Source organism: Pogoniulus pusillus, chromosome 28 (genome assembly GCF_015220805.1).
Source record: "Pogoniulus pusillus isolate bPogPus1 chromosome 28, bPogPus1.pri, whole genome shotgun sequence".
Taxonomy (NCBI): domain Eukaryota; kingdom Metazoa; phylum Chordata; class Aves; order Piciformes; family Lybiidae; genus Pogoniulus; species Pogoniulus pusillus.
The window spans coordinates 5190389-5205283 of NC_087291.1; the positions used below are offsets into that span (position 1 = coordinate 5190389).

At 46.7% G+C, this 14895-nt stretch overlaps 1 protein-coding gene across 2 annotated transcripts in view; it reads left to right on the plus strand.

Annotated features, from left to right (window-relative positions):
- The window catches only part of TBC1D5 (TBC1 domain family member 5), a 407277-nt gene that overhangs the window by 372676 nt on the left and 19706 nt on the right, over positions 1-14895 (plus strand). For both annotated transcript variants that reach the window (XM_064166927.1, XM_064166928.1), the window contains one exon: positions 7258-7357. In XM_064166927.1, coding sequence (XP_064022997.1) covers positions 7258-7357 — 100 coding nt within the window. The remainder of the gene's footprint in view (positions 1-7257; positions 7358-14895) is intronic.

Consider the following 14895-nt stretch of genomic DNA (forward strand, 5'->3'; position numbering starts at 1 on the left):
AAACTAGCAGGCAAGGAAGAGGAACAGAGAGTTCTGAACATGAATTCTTAATTCTTGTGTTTCAGAAATTCTTGTGTTACAGATACATAATGCATGAAAATACACACACACACACATGAATATATACACATATATATTGCCCAACTTGAAATGTAAAGAGTAAGAAGAGTGTAGTTTTTCATGTGGCCAGTAGGACAAGGGAGATTATTCTGCCCCTGTGCTCAGCATTGGTCAGGTCACACCTTGAGTGCTGTGTTCAGTTCTGGGCTCCTCAATACAAGAGAGATGTTGAGGAGCTGGAAGGTGTCCAGAGAAGGGTGACAAAGCTGGTGAGGGACCTGGAACACAAACCCTATGAAAAGAGACTGAGGGAGCTGGGGTTGTTTAGCCTGGAGAAGAGAAGGCTCAGGGGTGACCTCACTGCTGTCTACAACTATCTGAAGGGACATTGTAGCCAGGTGGGGTTGGTCTCTTCTGCCAGGCACCCAGCAATAGAACAAGGGGACACAGTCTCATGTTGTGCCAGGGGAAGTATAGTCTGGCTGTTAGGAGGAAATTGTTGGCAGAGAGAGTGATTGGCACTGGAATGGGCTGCCCAGGGAGGTGGTGGAGTTGCTGTCCCTGGAGGTGTTGAAGCAAAGCCTGGATGAGGCACTTGGTGCCTCAGGCTGTGTCAGGGGAGATTTAGGCTGGAGGTGAGGAGAAAGTTCTTCCCTGAGAGAGTCATTGGACACTGGAATGGGCTGCCCGGGGAGGTGGTGGAGTCGCCGTCCCTGGAGCTGTTCAAGGCAGGACTGGACGTGGCACTTGGTGCCATGGTCTAGCCTTGAGCTCTGTGGTAAAGGGTTGGACTTGATGATCTGTGAGATCTCTTCCAACCTTGATGATACTGTGATAGTGTGAGATATATACATATATATATATATATATAAAATATCTGCTTGTATATTGTGCTAAGCTGTAAATACAGCTTCATTCCCTAACTTCCAGCTCAGCTGAGTTTAGTCTGGGTGATTTCATGATGCGGGGGGGGGGGGTTAGGTAACACTGAAACCATCACAAATGCTAATTCTAGAGTGTTAACAATTTGAATGTTGGAGGAAAGTTCCAGGATCATTGGCTATTCTAAATCACAGTTGCAGCTCTCTCAGCTTTGTTGGGTTGGAGGTGTTCAAGGCAAGCCTGGATGAGTCACTTAGTGCCATGTCTAGTTGGTTGGATTTATTCCAGTTATTCCTCCCAGGCAAACAGCAACAGAAAAAGGGGACACAGTCTCAAGTTGTGCCAGGGGAGGTCTAGGCTGGATGTTAGGAGGAAGTTGTTGCCAGAGAGAGTGATTGGCATTGGAATGGGCTGCCCAGGGAGGTGGTGGAGTTGCTGTCCCTGGAGGTGTTGAAGAAAAGCCTGGCTGAGGCACTTAGTGCCATGATCTGGTTGACTGGCTAGGGCTGGGTGATAGGTTGGACTGGATGAGCTTGGAGGTCTCTTCCAACTTAGTTGATTCTATGATTCTGTGATTTGCAGTGGAGGGGAAAGTTAAGTACAGAAAAGCTGAATTTTTTTTGGTAGCAGCTATAGTGGTAGGTAGGATTTCCCCAAAATTAGTATCATTTGTTACTTTTTGACATTCAAGAATCACTCTACTGACCACAATTTTTAATAACAGGTTCTTTGCAACGGTCATGAAAGTATTACATAGAAAGAAATAGAGGATCTAGAACATTTGAGACATAACTAGCAATGATATACCAAACATTAAACTTAATTGAACTGGAAGAGGGGTTCATGTGGTCTAATATACTACTTGCCTGCTAGGGGGACTCGAGGAGTCCTTTTCTGCTTAAGGCAGAAGGCACTTGGAATTAGATATAGTTTAGAAAGTCTTGCAAAGAGGCTGCTGAGTATTTACTCACAAAAGTTATCTCCAGATCCTTGGGGCTAACTACAGTTTCCAGACAGTACCCAAACACTTGCAGGGAGTTAGATGTCTTAATAGCCATCAAGGTTTCTGAGTCTTCCCAGACTCTAACAAGGTGCTGGGAGAGAGGCAAATGATCTCTGACCCAATCTCTTGGGTGGACTCCAGACTTGGCATGGAGTGTTGCAGGTATGCAGACAGGCACAATGTCGCGCTGGCTAAGCAAGCCTGTCATGTGAAGGCACTTAATGCCAGTTCCCTGGCAAACTGAGACAAGGCAGTTTCCAGGTATAGAAACCTAAAGTATCAGGGCTTTGCAGTGGGCAAAATATTGCAGAGCATGGCAGCATGCAGTGGCAGAGAGCAGCGAGGCAGAAGCACAGTGAGGCAGAGCAATGGCAGAGACACATTAAGGCAGAGCACGTTGCGTTTACCTGCTCATCTCTTTTTGTCACTGTAGCCCAAGACTAATGGTTCTTCAGCCACACATTAGCCAATCAGACTGGCAGTTTGCCAGACTTAAGCATATTAGGTAAAGTCAGGGTTTGATTTTACCTTTTAAGGGCAGAGCACAAGCAAGTGTATAAACAAGGCAGGGTACCCAAGTTTGGAAGGAGAGAAGGAGACTCAGTGGCAGCAGGGCTTTTGTTTTCCTTTCCCACCCTTGCTTCCCCCAACAGCAGAAGGAGGAGGAACAGAATAGGGCTATTTTGGCCATCCAGGGCATTTTTATTTCTTCATGTAACCCTTTACCAATAACCTGGTGGTTCTGTTTACATGTGCATAGCCTGGAGAAACACTGTGCCATTCCTCTCGCTTCTTGCCGAGAGCACACAGGGCAAGTCAGGATTGTCCTAGTGTCTGAAAATATGAGTCTCTGCAGGTGACTGCCTTCTAGCATTGGAATTTATTGGCAGATTTGTCTTGGTCTCATCCTAGTTGAACATTTTTATCTGGATCAGAAAATTCCTTCCCTGTTTTTGATGCTCGTTTTCAGTCAGAGCCCTCTGCAGCAAATACTTTGATCTGTTTTTCTGCAGTGTCAGAACACAACCTGACATAGCATGGCTTCTAGGAGTCACAGTGGATAATGCTGACCTTTCTTTTCATCCTTCATTTTGTTCTCTTGTTTTTTTCTCAGTTCCATTTCCATATTGTTGTCACAGACATATGTTCACTAAAGCTTGCACAGTGGCAGTTCTGTTTGAGGTTTTAAAATAGGGAATCATAGAAACATAGAATCAACCAGGTTGGAAGAGACCTCCAAGATCATCCAGTCCAACCTAGCACCCAGCCCTAGCCAATCAACCAGACCATGGCACTAAGTGCCTCAGCCAGGCTTTGCTTCAACACGTCCAGGGACGGTGACTCCACCACCTCCCTGGGCAGCCCATTCCAATGCCAATCACTCTCTCTGGCAACAACTTCCTCCTAACATCCAGCCTAGACCTCCCCCAGCACAACCTGAGACTGTGTCCCCTTGTTCTGGTGCTGCTTGCCTGGCAGAAGAGACCAACCCCACCTGGCTACGTCTTCCCTTCAGGTAGTTGTAGACAGCAATGAGGTCTGCCCTGAGCCTCCTCTTCTGCAGGCTGCACACCCCCAGCTCCCTCAGCCTCTCCTCACAGGGCTGTGCTCCAGGTCCCTCACCAACTTAGTCTCTGTTCTGTGGACACTTTCCAGCACCTCAACATCTCTCTTGAATTGAAGAGCTCAGAACTGAACACAGCACTCAAGGTGAGGCCTGACCAGTGCTGAGTACAGGGGAAGAATAACCTCCCTTGTCCTACTGGCCACACTGCTCCTCATCCAGGCCAGGATGCCATTGGCTCTCTTGGCCACCTGGGCACACTGCTGCCTCATGTTCAGCTACTTTCTACCAGCACCCCCAGGTCTCTTTCTGCTTGGCTGCTCTCCAGCCACTCTGTCCCCAGCTTGCATCTAATCATTTCTTAGCTCCCTCTGCAGAGAAGAAGCATTCTCTGAAGTCTGCAAAGCAAATGCCTCATGAAAACACTCATAAAAATTCCACCTTTCCATTGATGACATTTTGGTGGCTAACATGCAGAAGCTGTATCTGTAAGATGGACTAATAAAGCCATATTGTTTCTGTGTCCACCCCATATGTGTGTCTGCAGCCATCTGTTGTCTCTTGGCTTACGCTGCTGAGTCCTCTAGAGAAGCAGGTTTTTTTCTTTATGCTTCTACAGCACCCAGCAGAGCCAGGTCTTGGTTGTGATGATGGCCCATAGTAGGTAAAATAAACTAGCAAATTAAACAAATTAATGGTCTGCTTTCATTTCCACTGTTTGCAATTCATTGTTGTGATGGTTTGAGTATTACCTTGCCCCCGTACACTTAAGACAGTCACCCAGACTAGACCCAGCTGCTGGAAATTTGAAGAATGGAGCTTTATATTTACAGCTTGGCACAATACACAAGCAGATATTTACAGTATTTACAGCTAGATACAGAAATATTCAAGTTAAAGGTAATACAGAAGCACAACAGCCCTCCCAGAAACCTGAGTCCCCAGGAGGGGCTCCCAACCACCCTTCCAGCTTTAAGATGAATGGAGTTCAGGGAGTGACAAGACTAGGGGGAATGGAGCAAAGCTGGAGGTGGGGAGATTCAGGCTGGAGGTGAGGAAGAAGTTGTTCAGTATGAGAGTGCTAAGAGGCTGGAATGGGTTGCCCAGGGAGATGGTTGAGGCTCCATCCCTGGAGGTGTTTAAGGCCAGACTGGCTGAGGCTGTGGACAGCCTGCTCTAGGCTAGGGTGCCTGTGCCCATGGCAGGGAGGTTGGAACTGGATGATCCTTGTGGCCCCTTCCACCCCTGACTGATTCTGTGCTTCTGTGAGTATTCATAAATGAAGCACTTGGACATGCATTGTTGTAAGCTTGTGACAACAGTTTACTTTACTTTGAGTTTTTACCTGAATAAAACAAAGAAAAATGCTTTTTTTCCCCCCTTTCATTTCCTGAACACTAAGCCTGAAAAGTAAATAATATTCTGAAAGAAAGATGTTACAGTCCTGATTTAGTGAGTTCATATTCCCTCTCTTCCAGCCTTTGTACTTCTTGTCAAGCAACATGTAATGTATTTGGGAGAAAACTTGTTTAAACTGATAAAAACAAGGTTGAGAAACAGTGGCCTCTGCCAAAACTGTATTTCAGCAGACCCTGGCTTGTGTAGGATGCTAAATTCCTCTGCACTTTATCCATATCCACAAACCCTTATTGCAGCCTGTAAAGAGAGGAGCTGTAGAAGGATGGGATTACAATGTTGAAACTGTAAAGCTTTCCCTAACCTGTTCTTGCAGGTGCTGACCACTTTCAGTTAGCCACAGTTGTTTTCTCTGAAGCAGTAGAATTGGATGAAAAACAGAGCATGGTAGAGGCATCACTGATCTCATTTTGATCTCAGGAGAGAAGGGAGGACATAAAAATTTTATTCTCATAGCTGTCTCTGGAAAGGTGAGAAGACAGATGAAAGGAAAGGTGATAAAAAGGGAAGAGGAAGCTTTGGACCAAAGGAGAGCAGCAGAACTGTGTAGACTGGTGAAAAAACATAGGATGGGAACAGCAAATAATTAATCATAAAGGCATTAGTTTTCATGGCAAAAGGCAAAAAGGAAATTTAAGCAAGCAAGCAAAGGTCTGGATGTGGGTAAGAAGCAAGACAAATATGAGAAACACAAATGTAAGTCAAATGCTTTGCAGATTCAGTCTTCCCACAAGGAAAATAGTTGGAGATGTTGTTGTGGAAGATACATACCCTGGCTTGCCCAGGCATCATCCCATTCCCTCTCCTGGGTAGGGGAAGCAGAGCACAGGGAGAAGACAAAAGGCTTGGAGACACCCACTTTGAGGGTCCAAGACTTGCTGTGCTGGTTTGAGCCTAGCTAGAATGTTTTGGTGAGAAGAACTAGATTATAGGCTGTGGAAGGAAAACAAGGCTGATGCCTGCCTCACTCATAGGCTTGCTGAGATACAAAAACAAAAATCCAAACACAGATAAGGGAGTCTTTTCTGCTCCGAGCTGCATCTCTGTAACCTCACCCTCTGTTTCCTAATCCACTTTGCTTCCTCACCCCCTGGCTGAACCTCCATTCTTCCTTGGGACTGGGGTAAGGTTGAGAGGGGTAGGGGGAAGGTGAAGGGGTGGTTGGGAGCCCCCCACACTTTGGAAATCACCCAGACTAGATTCAACCAGCTCTGGAAATTTGAATGAAGCTTATATTTACATCTTAGCAGAATACAGAAGCAGATATTTACAGTATATACAGTTGTAGACAGAAATAGACAAGGGAAAAGGTAATACAGAAACACAGCAGCCCTCCCAGAAACCTGAGTCCCCAGGAGAGGCTCCCAACCACCCTTCCACCTTCTCCCACCCCTCTATACCTTGCCCCAGACGTTGCCTTGTGCCCAAGGAAGAATGGAGGGTCAGCCAGGGGAGTTAGGAAGCAGGTGGATTAATCAGAGAGATGGCAGGTTGGGTCAGAGAGAGAAATGCAGCTCACAGCCCAGCCAGGGAGCATCTCCCTTATCTGTGTTTGGATTCTTGTTCTTATACATCTCAGCAAGCTTATGAGTGAAGTAGACATCACCACTGTTTCTCTGTCGCAGCCTGTAATATAGTTCTTCTCACCCTAACATTCTGGCTAGCTTCAAACTAGCACACATCCAATCTCTACCTCCCCTGGCACAGCTTGAGACTGTGTCCCCTTGTTCTCTTGATGGCTGCCTGGGAGAAGAGACCAACCCCACCTGGCTACAGCCTCCCTTCAGGTAGTTGTAGACAGCAATGAGCTCTGCCCTGAGCCTCCTCTCCTCCATGCTGCACACTCCCATCTCCCTCAGCCTCTCCTCACAGGGCTGTGTTCCAGGCCTCTCACCTCTGTTTTGGGAGTGTCAAAATCCTAAGTAAAGTAAAAGTATATTCACATTATCACAGAAACATTCAGGTTGGAAAAGACCCTCAGTGAGTGTGAGGTCAGAGCGTGTATGGAAAAAGCAGTACCGGTAGATGTTGCCAAGTGCTGTTCATTTCTCCTTACTTATCAGTTGCTATTGGATAATGTGTTGTGTTAGTGCAGAATTTCCTTTCCATTACAGAAAGGAAAAGGGTAGCAATAATAAATATCCACCCCTTAAAACCACAACCCTAATTCCATCAAATGAATTAAAAGAATCCGAAAGTCTTCTGTGAAAGACCTTTGGAAGGTGACACACTTCAAGAGCAAAACAGAGGATGCCTAAGCATGGCAAGGGTTGCCAACTTTCTGTGTGTCATAAAAAAGGGCTCTTTTATTCTAATAACTTCTTAATTGCAGGAGGAGGAGTTGGAGGCCCAGATTTCATTTCTACAGGGACAACTAAACGACCTGGAAGCCATGTGCAAGTACTGTGCAAAGATGATGAACACACACCTTGGTAAGTGCTGTACCCTCTGCTGGTCTGTAAATCTTTGCAAAGGCTTGCTTCTTTTTTTTCTGTTAGAACTTGTCTTAAGTTATTTTGTATTAAGATCATATTCATGTAATACAGTGCATATTATTGTAGAAAACATGAAGGTTGAATTGATGGACTCAGTTGTTCTATCAGACGCTGCCAATCACTGCATCTTTATACTGTCATACTTTTAAGATAGGGAGTGATGGTCACTGATGATGCTAAATGAAAAACATAGAGGCATGGTGGCATGTGTCCCCTTTGTCTGATCCAAAGATCATAGAATCATAGGATCAAGCAGGTTGGAAGAGACTTCCAAGATCATCCAGGCCAACCTAGCACCCAGCCCTAGCCAGTCAACTAGACCATGGCACTAAGTGCCTCATCCAGGCTTCTCTTGAACACGTCCAGGGATGGCAAATCCACCATCTCTCTGTACAAATTCATGTACTCTGCTGAGATGAAAGACCAGTGATAAGTAACTCAAACTGTTCCACATCCTACTTTCTTAAGGGTCCCTGCCTGAAAGCTTTTTTTCACTCACTGTTCTGTCAAAACAAGCAAAAGTTCTCAGCAAAATGCAAAATCCTAACATCCAGCCTAGACCTCCCCTGGCACAACTTGAGGCTGTGTCCCCTTGTTCTGTTGCTGGGTACCTGGCAGAAGAGACCAACCCCACCTGGCTACAGCCTCTCTTCAGGCTGTTGTAGACAGCAATGAGGTCACCTCTGAGCCTCCTCTTCTGCAGGCTGCACACCCCCAGCTCCCTCAGCCTCTCCTCACAGGGCTTTGCTCCAGGCCCCTCACCAGCTTCATTGCCCTTCTCTGAACACCTTCCAGTATCTCAACATCTCTCTTGAATTGAGAATCCCAGAATTTGACACAGATTTCTTGTCCCACAACTGGACAAGATTTCTTGTGTTGTCTGCTGGAGCTCACAGTACATGAGCTTACAGTTTTTAAGCCTGTTTCCAGTTCAGCAGTCCCAGAATGGTGCTTGATGCATGCAGTGATAGTTGTATAAAATTCATGTGTTTTCATTAAACATAGGACCTTAATTGTCTGTGCTGCACAGACCTTCAGCATGTAAAAACCTGTTTCTATAGGCTGGCTAGTTTGTGATGTTTTGCTCAGACATAGAGAAATACAGCAAAAGAGAAGTCAATACATTAGGAAGAAAATAAGCAAAGACTCCAGTCTAAAGTGTACCTTAAGTATTGCCAAAACAAATGCCATAAAGTAAACAAAAAGCTATAACCAGCTCAAGTGTAAATATGCTTAGTTATGCTATGATAAAAGCAGTGGTTTTTAAACTGTGCAAAACTGAACTCCCAAAGTTAGTTTATTTAGTTACATGACAAAGCAGTGTTGTGAAGAAATTGGGGAACAACTGCAACAGTTTATAGAATCATCATAGAATCAGCCAGGTTGGAAGAGACCTCCAAGGTCATCCAATTCAAAACTGCACCCAGCCCTAGACAAATCAACCAGACCATGGCACTAAGTGCCTCAGCCAGGCTTTCCTTCAACACCTCCAGGGATGGTGACTCCACCACCTCCCTGGGCAGCCCATTGCAGTGCCAATTACTCTCTCTGCCAACAACTTCCTCCTAACATCCAGCCTAGACCTCCCCCAGCACAACTTGAGGCTGTGTCCCCTTCTTCTGTTGCTGGGTGCCTGGCAGAAGAGACCAACCCCACCTGGCTACAACCTCCCTTCAGACTGTTGTAGACAGCAACGAGGTCCCCCCCTGAGCCTCCTCTTCTGCAGGCTGCACACCCCCAGCTCCATAGCCTTCAACATTAAAGCAAAGTAAAATGGATTATTTTTGGTGGGTAGAACAAGGTATATGGTTCCTAAGGTCAAACAAATCAGACATAAAAACTGTGTTTTACTTGTATTTTCATTTCCTTTTATGTGACTGTGTTAGTAGGCACTGTTACGAGCTTAGGAAAAGCTATAAATACTGTGCTACTTGAAAGTTTGGAATCACAGCCTTCAAAAGTGAAGTGTAAAACTCTAACCCCAACAGCTTTTGTCTGATGTATTGCTTCTGTGAGGCTATGTGAGCAGTAATGAGATTAGAAGCAAGCAACATTTATAAATCCTTATTCAACCCTCCTGAAATGATGAGGAAATATTACTGAGTCAAGAGAAAAATCACAGTATCACAGTATCACAGTATCATCAGGGTTGGAAGAGACCTCACAGATCATCAAGTCCAACCCTTTACCACAGAGCTCAAGGCCAGACCATGGCACCAAGTGCCACGTCCAGTCCTGCCTTGAACAGCTCCAGGGACGGCGACTCCACCACCTCCCCGGGCAGCCCATTCCAGTGTCCAATGACTCTCTCAGGGAAGAACTTTCTCCTCACCTCCAGCCTAAATTTCCCCTGGCGCAGCCTGAGGCTGTGTCCTCGGTTTCTTTCCTTTGTTACCCCCACAGGACAACTACCTAGGTCTAAAGGCTGGGGACAGAGTGGCTGCAGAGCAGCCAGGAAGAAAGGGACCTGGGGATGCTGGTAGGTAGTAGCTGAACAGGAGCCAGCAGTGTGCCCAGGTGGCCAAGAGAGCCAATGGCATCCTGGCCTGCATCAGGAACAGTGTGGCCAGTGGGACAAGGGAGGTTATTCTGCTCCTGTACTCAACACTGCTCAGGCCACACCTTGAGTGCTGTGTCCAGTTCTGGGCTCCTCAATTCAAGAGAGATGTTGAGGTGCTGGAAGGTGTCTAGAGAAGAGCAACAAAGCTGGTGAGGGGCCTGGAACACAAACTCTATGAGGAGAGGCTGAGGGAGCTGGGGGTGTGCAGCCTGCAGAAGAGGAGGCTCAGGGCAGAGCTCATTGCTGTCTACAACTACCTGAAGGGAGGCTGTAGCCAGGTGGGGTTGGTCTCTTCTGCCAGGCAAGCAGCAACAGAAGAAGGGGACACAGTCTCAAGTTGTGCTGGGGGAGGTCTAGGCTGGATGTTGTTGGGAAGTTGTTGTCAGAGAGAGTGATTGGCATTGGAATGAGCTGCCCAGGGAGGTGGTGGAGGCACCACCCCTGGAGGTGTTGAAGCCAAGCCTGGCTGAGGCACTTAGTGCCATGGTCTGGTTGAGTGTCTAGGGCTGGGTGCTAGGTTGGCCTGGATGATCTTCAAGGTCTCTTCCAACCTGGCTGATTCTATGATTCTTAACAACTGAAGAGCTTCCAAAGTGGAATGCCTTCTAATGCTTCCACGGGCAAATGCTGACATTTTCTGTGCAGAATGGCTAGGCAGGGAAGCAGATTTCACTTCTTTTCCCACCCTTTTCCAGAAGCCTGTCATAGCTTTCAAAAACCAAACAACAGAAAAACCCAAAGATGCAGTGATAAAGACACAGTGATCCTGTGTTCATTTTTTTTCCATTGATGAATTGAAGATCCAACCAATCTCCTAAGCCTATCCTGTGGCTTTGTGCACAGTATCAATGCAGAATACTACTCAGTGGACAGAGAAGTGTAGTTGCCATAGCTGTTACTGCTCCAACATCACCACAAATACTTTTCCTTGATGTTGTTTTTTCACATACCCTGGTCTATATTGTCTCTGTGTGTAATATAATAACATTTACCAGCATTTTTCTTTCTGTGAGGTAGTTTTGTGTTAGTGAGAATAAATCCCTCAAGGCTTAATAATTCAGAGAGCCATAATATAATGGTTGAGTATTACAACATTGTATCCTGTCATAGTGTTACTTACTTTTTGAAGAATTTGGGTTGTTTCCTCTCTTCTTTCACTCTGTGGTAAAGCAAATGCATTCATAAGAATATTTCCCCTGTTAAATCTGACCTCTCTTGAGTGTCTTAGAGCAGCTCCTGAAATTTACCAAAGACACACACCCAAAAGAACAACCAGAAGGCTCCACAGTGTCTGCTCCACATTTGTCCTTCACATTGGATGTAGAATCAGTCAGGGTTGGAAGGGACCACAAGGATCAGCCAGTTCCAACCACCTGCCATGCCCAGGGACACCCTACCCTAAATCAGCCTACCCAGAGCCTCATACAGCCTGGCCTTAAACACCTCCAGGGATGGAGCCTCAACCACCTCCCTGGGCAACCCATTCCAGCCTCTCACCACTCTCATGCTCAACAACTTCCTGCTCACATCCAGCCTGAACCTACCCACCTCCAGCTTTGCTCCATTCCACAAGTCCTGTCACTCCCTGATATCCTGAAAAGTCCTTCCCCAGCTTTTTTGTAGGCCCCCTTCTGAACTGACTTTGAGCTCAACTTGAAGTCAATCTGGAGGGTCTCAAAGAGCAAAGCTTTATTAGGTCCATGGCTCAAATCAATGCAGCGCTGTTAAATGGCCATTCAGGTGACACCAGCTAATGACACTTAGATCTGACACCAACTGCTGTTCCAGTATCTTCAGCAAGGGCTCAGGGTTACAGTACAGCCTCTTAACAAGAAAGGAAATGTAATTACACCCTGGAGAAGTACCAGTCCTCCACAGGCAAGCACTAATGTGAGAGACTGGAAGGAAGTTTATGAGCTTGCCAATTTGCTCCAGAGAGAAAAGTGATGGATTTTAAAATGTTGCCTGTTTGTAAGAGGCAGGAACCAGTCCATCACTGTTCTCTAAGGCAGAAGAACCTACCATTTGTTTTCAACAGCAGACATAGAATCATAGAATTAGCCAGGTTGGAAGAGACTTCCAAGATCATCCAGGCCAACCTAGCACCCAGCCCTAGCCAGTGAACTAGACCATGGCACTAAGTGCCTCACCCAGGCTTTGCTTGAACACCTCCAGGGATGGTGACTCCACCACCTCCCTGGGCAGCCCATTCCAATGCCAATCACTCTCTCTGCCAACAACTTCCTAACAACATCCAGCCTATACCTACCCTGGCACAACTTGAGACTGTGTCCCCTTGTTCTGTTGCTGGTTGCCTGGGAGAAGAGGCCACCCCCACCTGGCTACAGCCTCCCTTCAGGGAGTTGCAGACAGCAATGAGCTCTGCCCTGAGCCTCCTCTTCTCCAGGCTGCACACCCCCAGCTCCATCAGCCTCTGCTCACAGGGTTGTGCTCCAGGCTCCTCACCAGCTTTGTTGCCCTTCTCTGGACACCTTCCAGCACCTCAACATCTCTCTTGAATTGAGGAGCCCAGAACTGGACACAGCACTCAAGCTGTGGCCTGACCAGTGCTGAGTACAGGAACAGAATAACCTCCCTTGTCCTGCTGGCCACACTGTTCCTGATCCAGGCCAGGATGCCATTGGCTCTCCTGGGCACACTGCTGGCTCATGTTCAGCTACTATCTACCAGTACCTCCAGGTCCCTTTCTGCCTGGTTACTCTGCAGCCACTCTGTCCCCAGCCTGCAGTGCTGCTTGGGGTTGTGGCTAAAGTGCAGAACCCTGCACTTGGCCTTGTTCAATCTCATCCCCATTTCAGACCTCCAAATGTGTGAAAGTTTACCAAATAATTATGCTTGTAGTACAGGAAGTCCTTTTCATGAGAGGCAGTTTAAAGGAACATTGGTTCAGTATTAACTCAGATATGGGGATCTTTATATAGAAACTATTCTTTTTTGATGGGCAATTTATCAGGTTATGAAAGTAGAGAATCTAAGGTCATTTCACCCTTGCTTTTGCTCAAGGGCAGCAGTATGTAAATGCAGAAGGTTGCTTCTCCAGCCAGCTAAGATTCAAAAGCAATTTAGTTGCTTTCTCACACCGTGGCACCACAGCTAATAAGCCCTGTAGACTCTTACCAGCTCTGCAAAGAGTCAGCTCACAAAGTTCCATGCAATACCCTGGAAACATGTGCAAAGGTACACAGTTATACAGAAGAACTGTGAGTCTGCCTGCTTTCATTGACTTCCTCTTCATACTGGTGCTGCTTGGAATGGGCTGCCCAGGGAGGTGGTGGAGGCACCGTCCCTGGGGGTCTTCAAGCAAAGCCTGGATGAGGCACTTAGTGCCATGGTCTGGTTGATTGGCTAGGGCTGGGTGCTAGGTTGGACTGGATGATCTTGGAGGTCTCTTCCAACCTGGTTGATTCTATGATGATGATGATGATGTTCTATGATGATGTTACTGAGCCAAGTGCTGGTTTGATACTCAAGTTGATCTCAGGAGTAGGTTGCTCCTCAAAATTCAGATTTTTAAATGACTTTGTCTTGGAGGCAGCATCACAAAAACCTCTTGGGTTCAACCCTCATCTAGTAAGTTTATGCTTAAGCATACTGGCTCTGCCAAGATGAAGGAAGTAAATCCTTCCCTGAGCTACCCATGCAGTGCTGATTGGGTTCTCCTTATGGTGCATCCTCTGGTGTGACTTCTGCTGTCTGTAATGTGTTGCTCTGCCCTTCACCGGTATTCCTCTACATGTACTCTGCCTCTCCAGAGTGGATTATGGAAAGGATGTGGAAAGGTAAAGCTTTCATACCTCTTTCTTCTAAACACCACCAGCTGGAATAACACATTGGCTCTTGGCTTTCACAGGTAGCCTGTACATAGCTGCACAGAGCGCCCAGAAGGGACGTTGAGATGCTTGAGCATGTCCAGAGAAGGGCGACGAGGCTGGGGAGAGGCCTTGAGCACAGCCCTATGAGGAGAGGCTGAGGGAGCTGGGATTGGTTAGCCTGGAGAAGAGGAGGCTCAGGGGTGACCTTATTGCTGTCTACAACTACCTGAGGGGTGGTTGTGGCCAGGAGGAGGTTGCTCTCTTCTCTCAGGTGGCCAGCACCAGAACAAGAGGACACAGCCTCAAGCTATGCCAGGGGAAATTTAGGCTGGAGTTGAGGAGAAAGTTCTTCCCTGAGAGAGTCATTGGACACTGGAATGGGCTGCCCGGGGAGGTGGTGGAGTCGCCGTCCCTGGAGCTGTTCAAGGCAGGACTGGACGTGGCACTTGGTGCCATGGTCTGGCCTTGAGCTCTGTGGTAAAGGGTTGGACTTGATGATCTGTGAGGTCTCTTCCAACCTTGGTGATACTGTGATACTGTGTGAAAATCAAAGCTGGTCTTTTGAGAGCTCTTTGGATGGGATCACAGGACATGTCCCTGCCACAGCCACCAGGCAGTGCTGCCAGTTGTGAGATTCCCTTCTCATGGCAGTGAGGTTGGACTAGATAACCTTTCAAGTGTCCCTTTCAAACCAAACTATTCTGTGATCTTAGGATGCTGTGATTTACTTACTGTACACTGCCTGACATCTCCCAGGCAAATAGCCTTTGGAAAAACTATTAAACACACTTCAAAGCCATATTTTCACTGGGGTTATTGCAAACCCCGTGAGCAAGGAAGGAATATAGAGAGGAACTAAAACTTCCAGGATATAGTTGCTATCATAATTTTTAGTTATTGTGTGAAATGGCAACTTTTAAGGCCCAATTAGACCAGCTTCATCCATCCCTCTTTTAACAGCCAATGCAAGGATGCAGTGCATTATAAGGTTCATTTGCAGTGGGGAAGACAGGGAACAAACTTGACCTAATTGCTTGTTATTTAGGGGCTGATGTGTTGCTCTGTGTAGATCTGGATGCAGT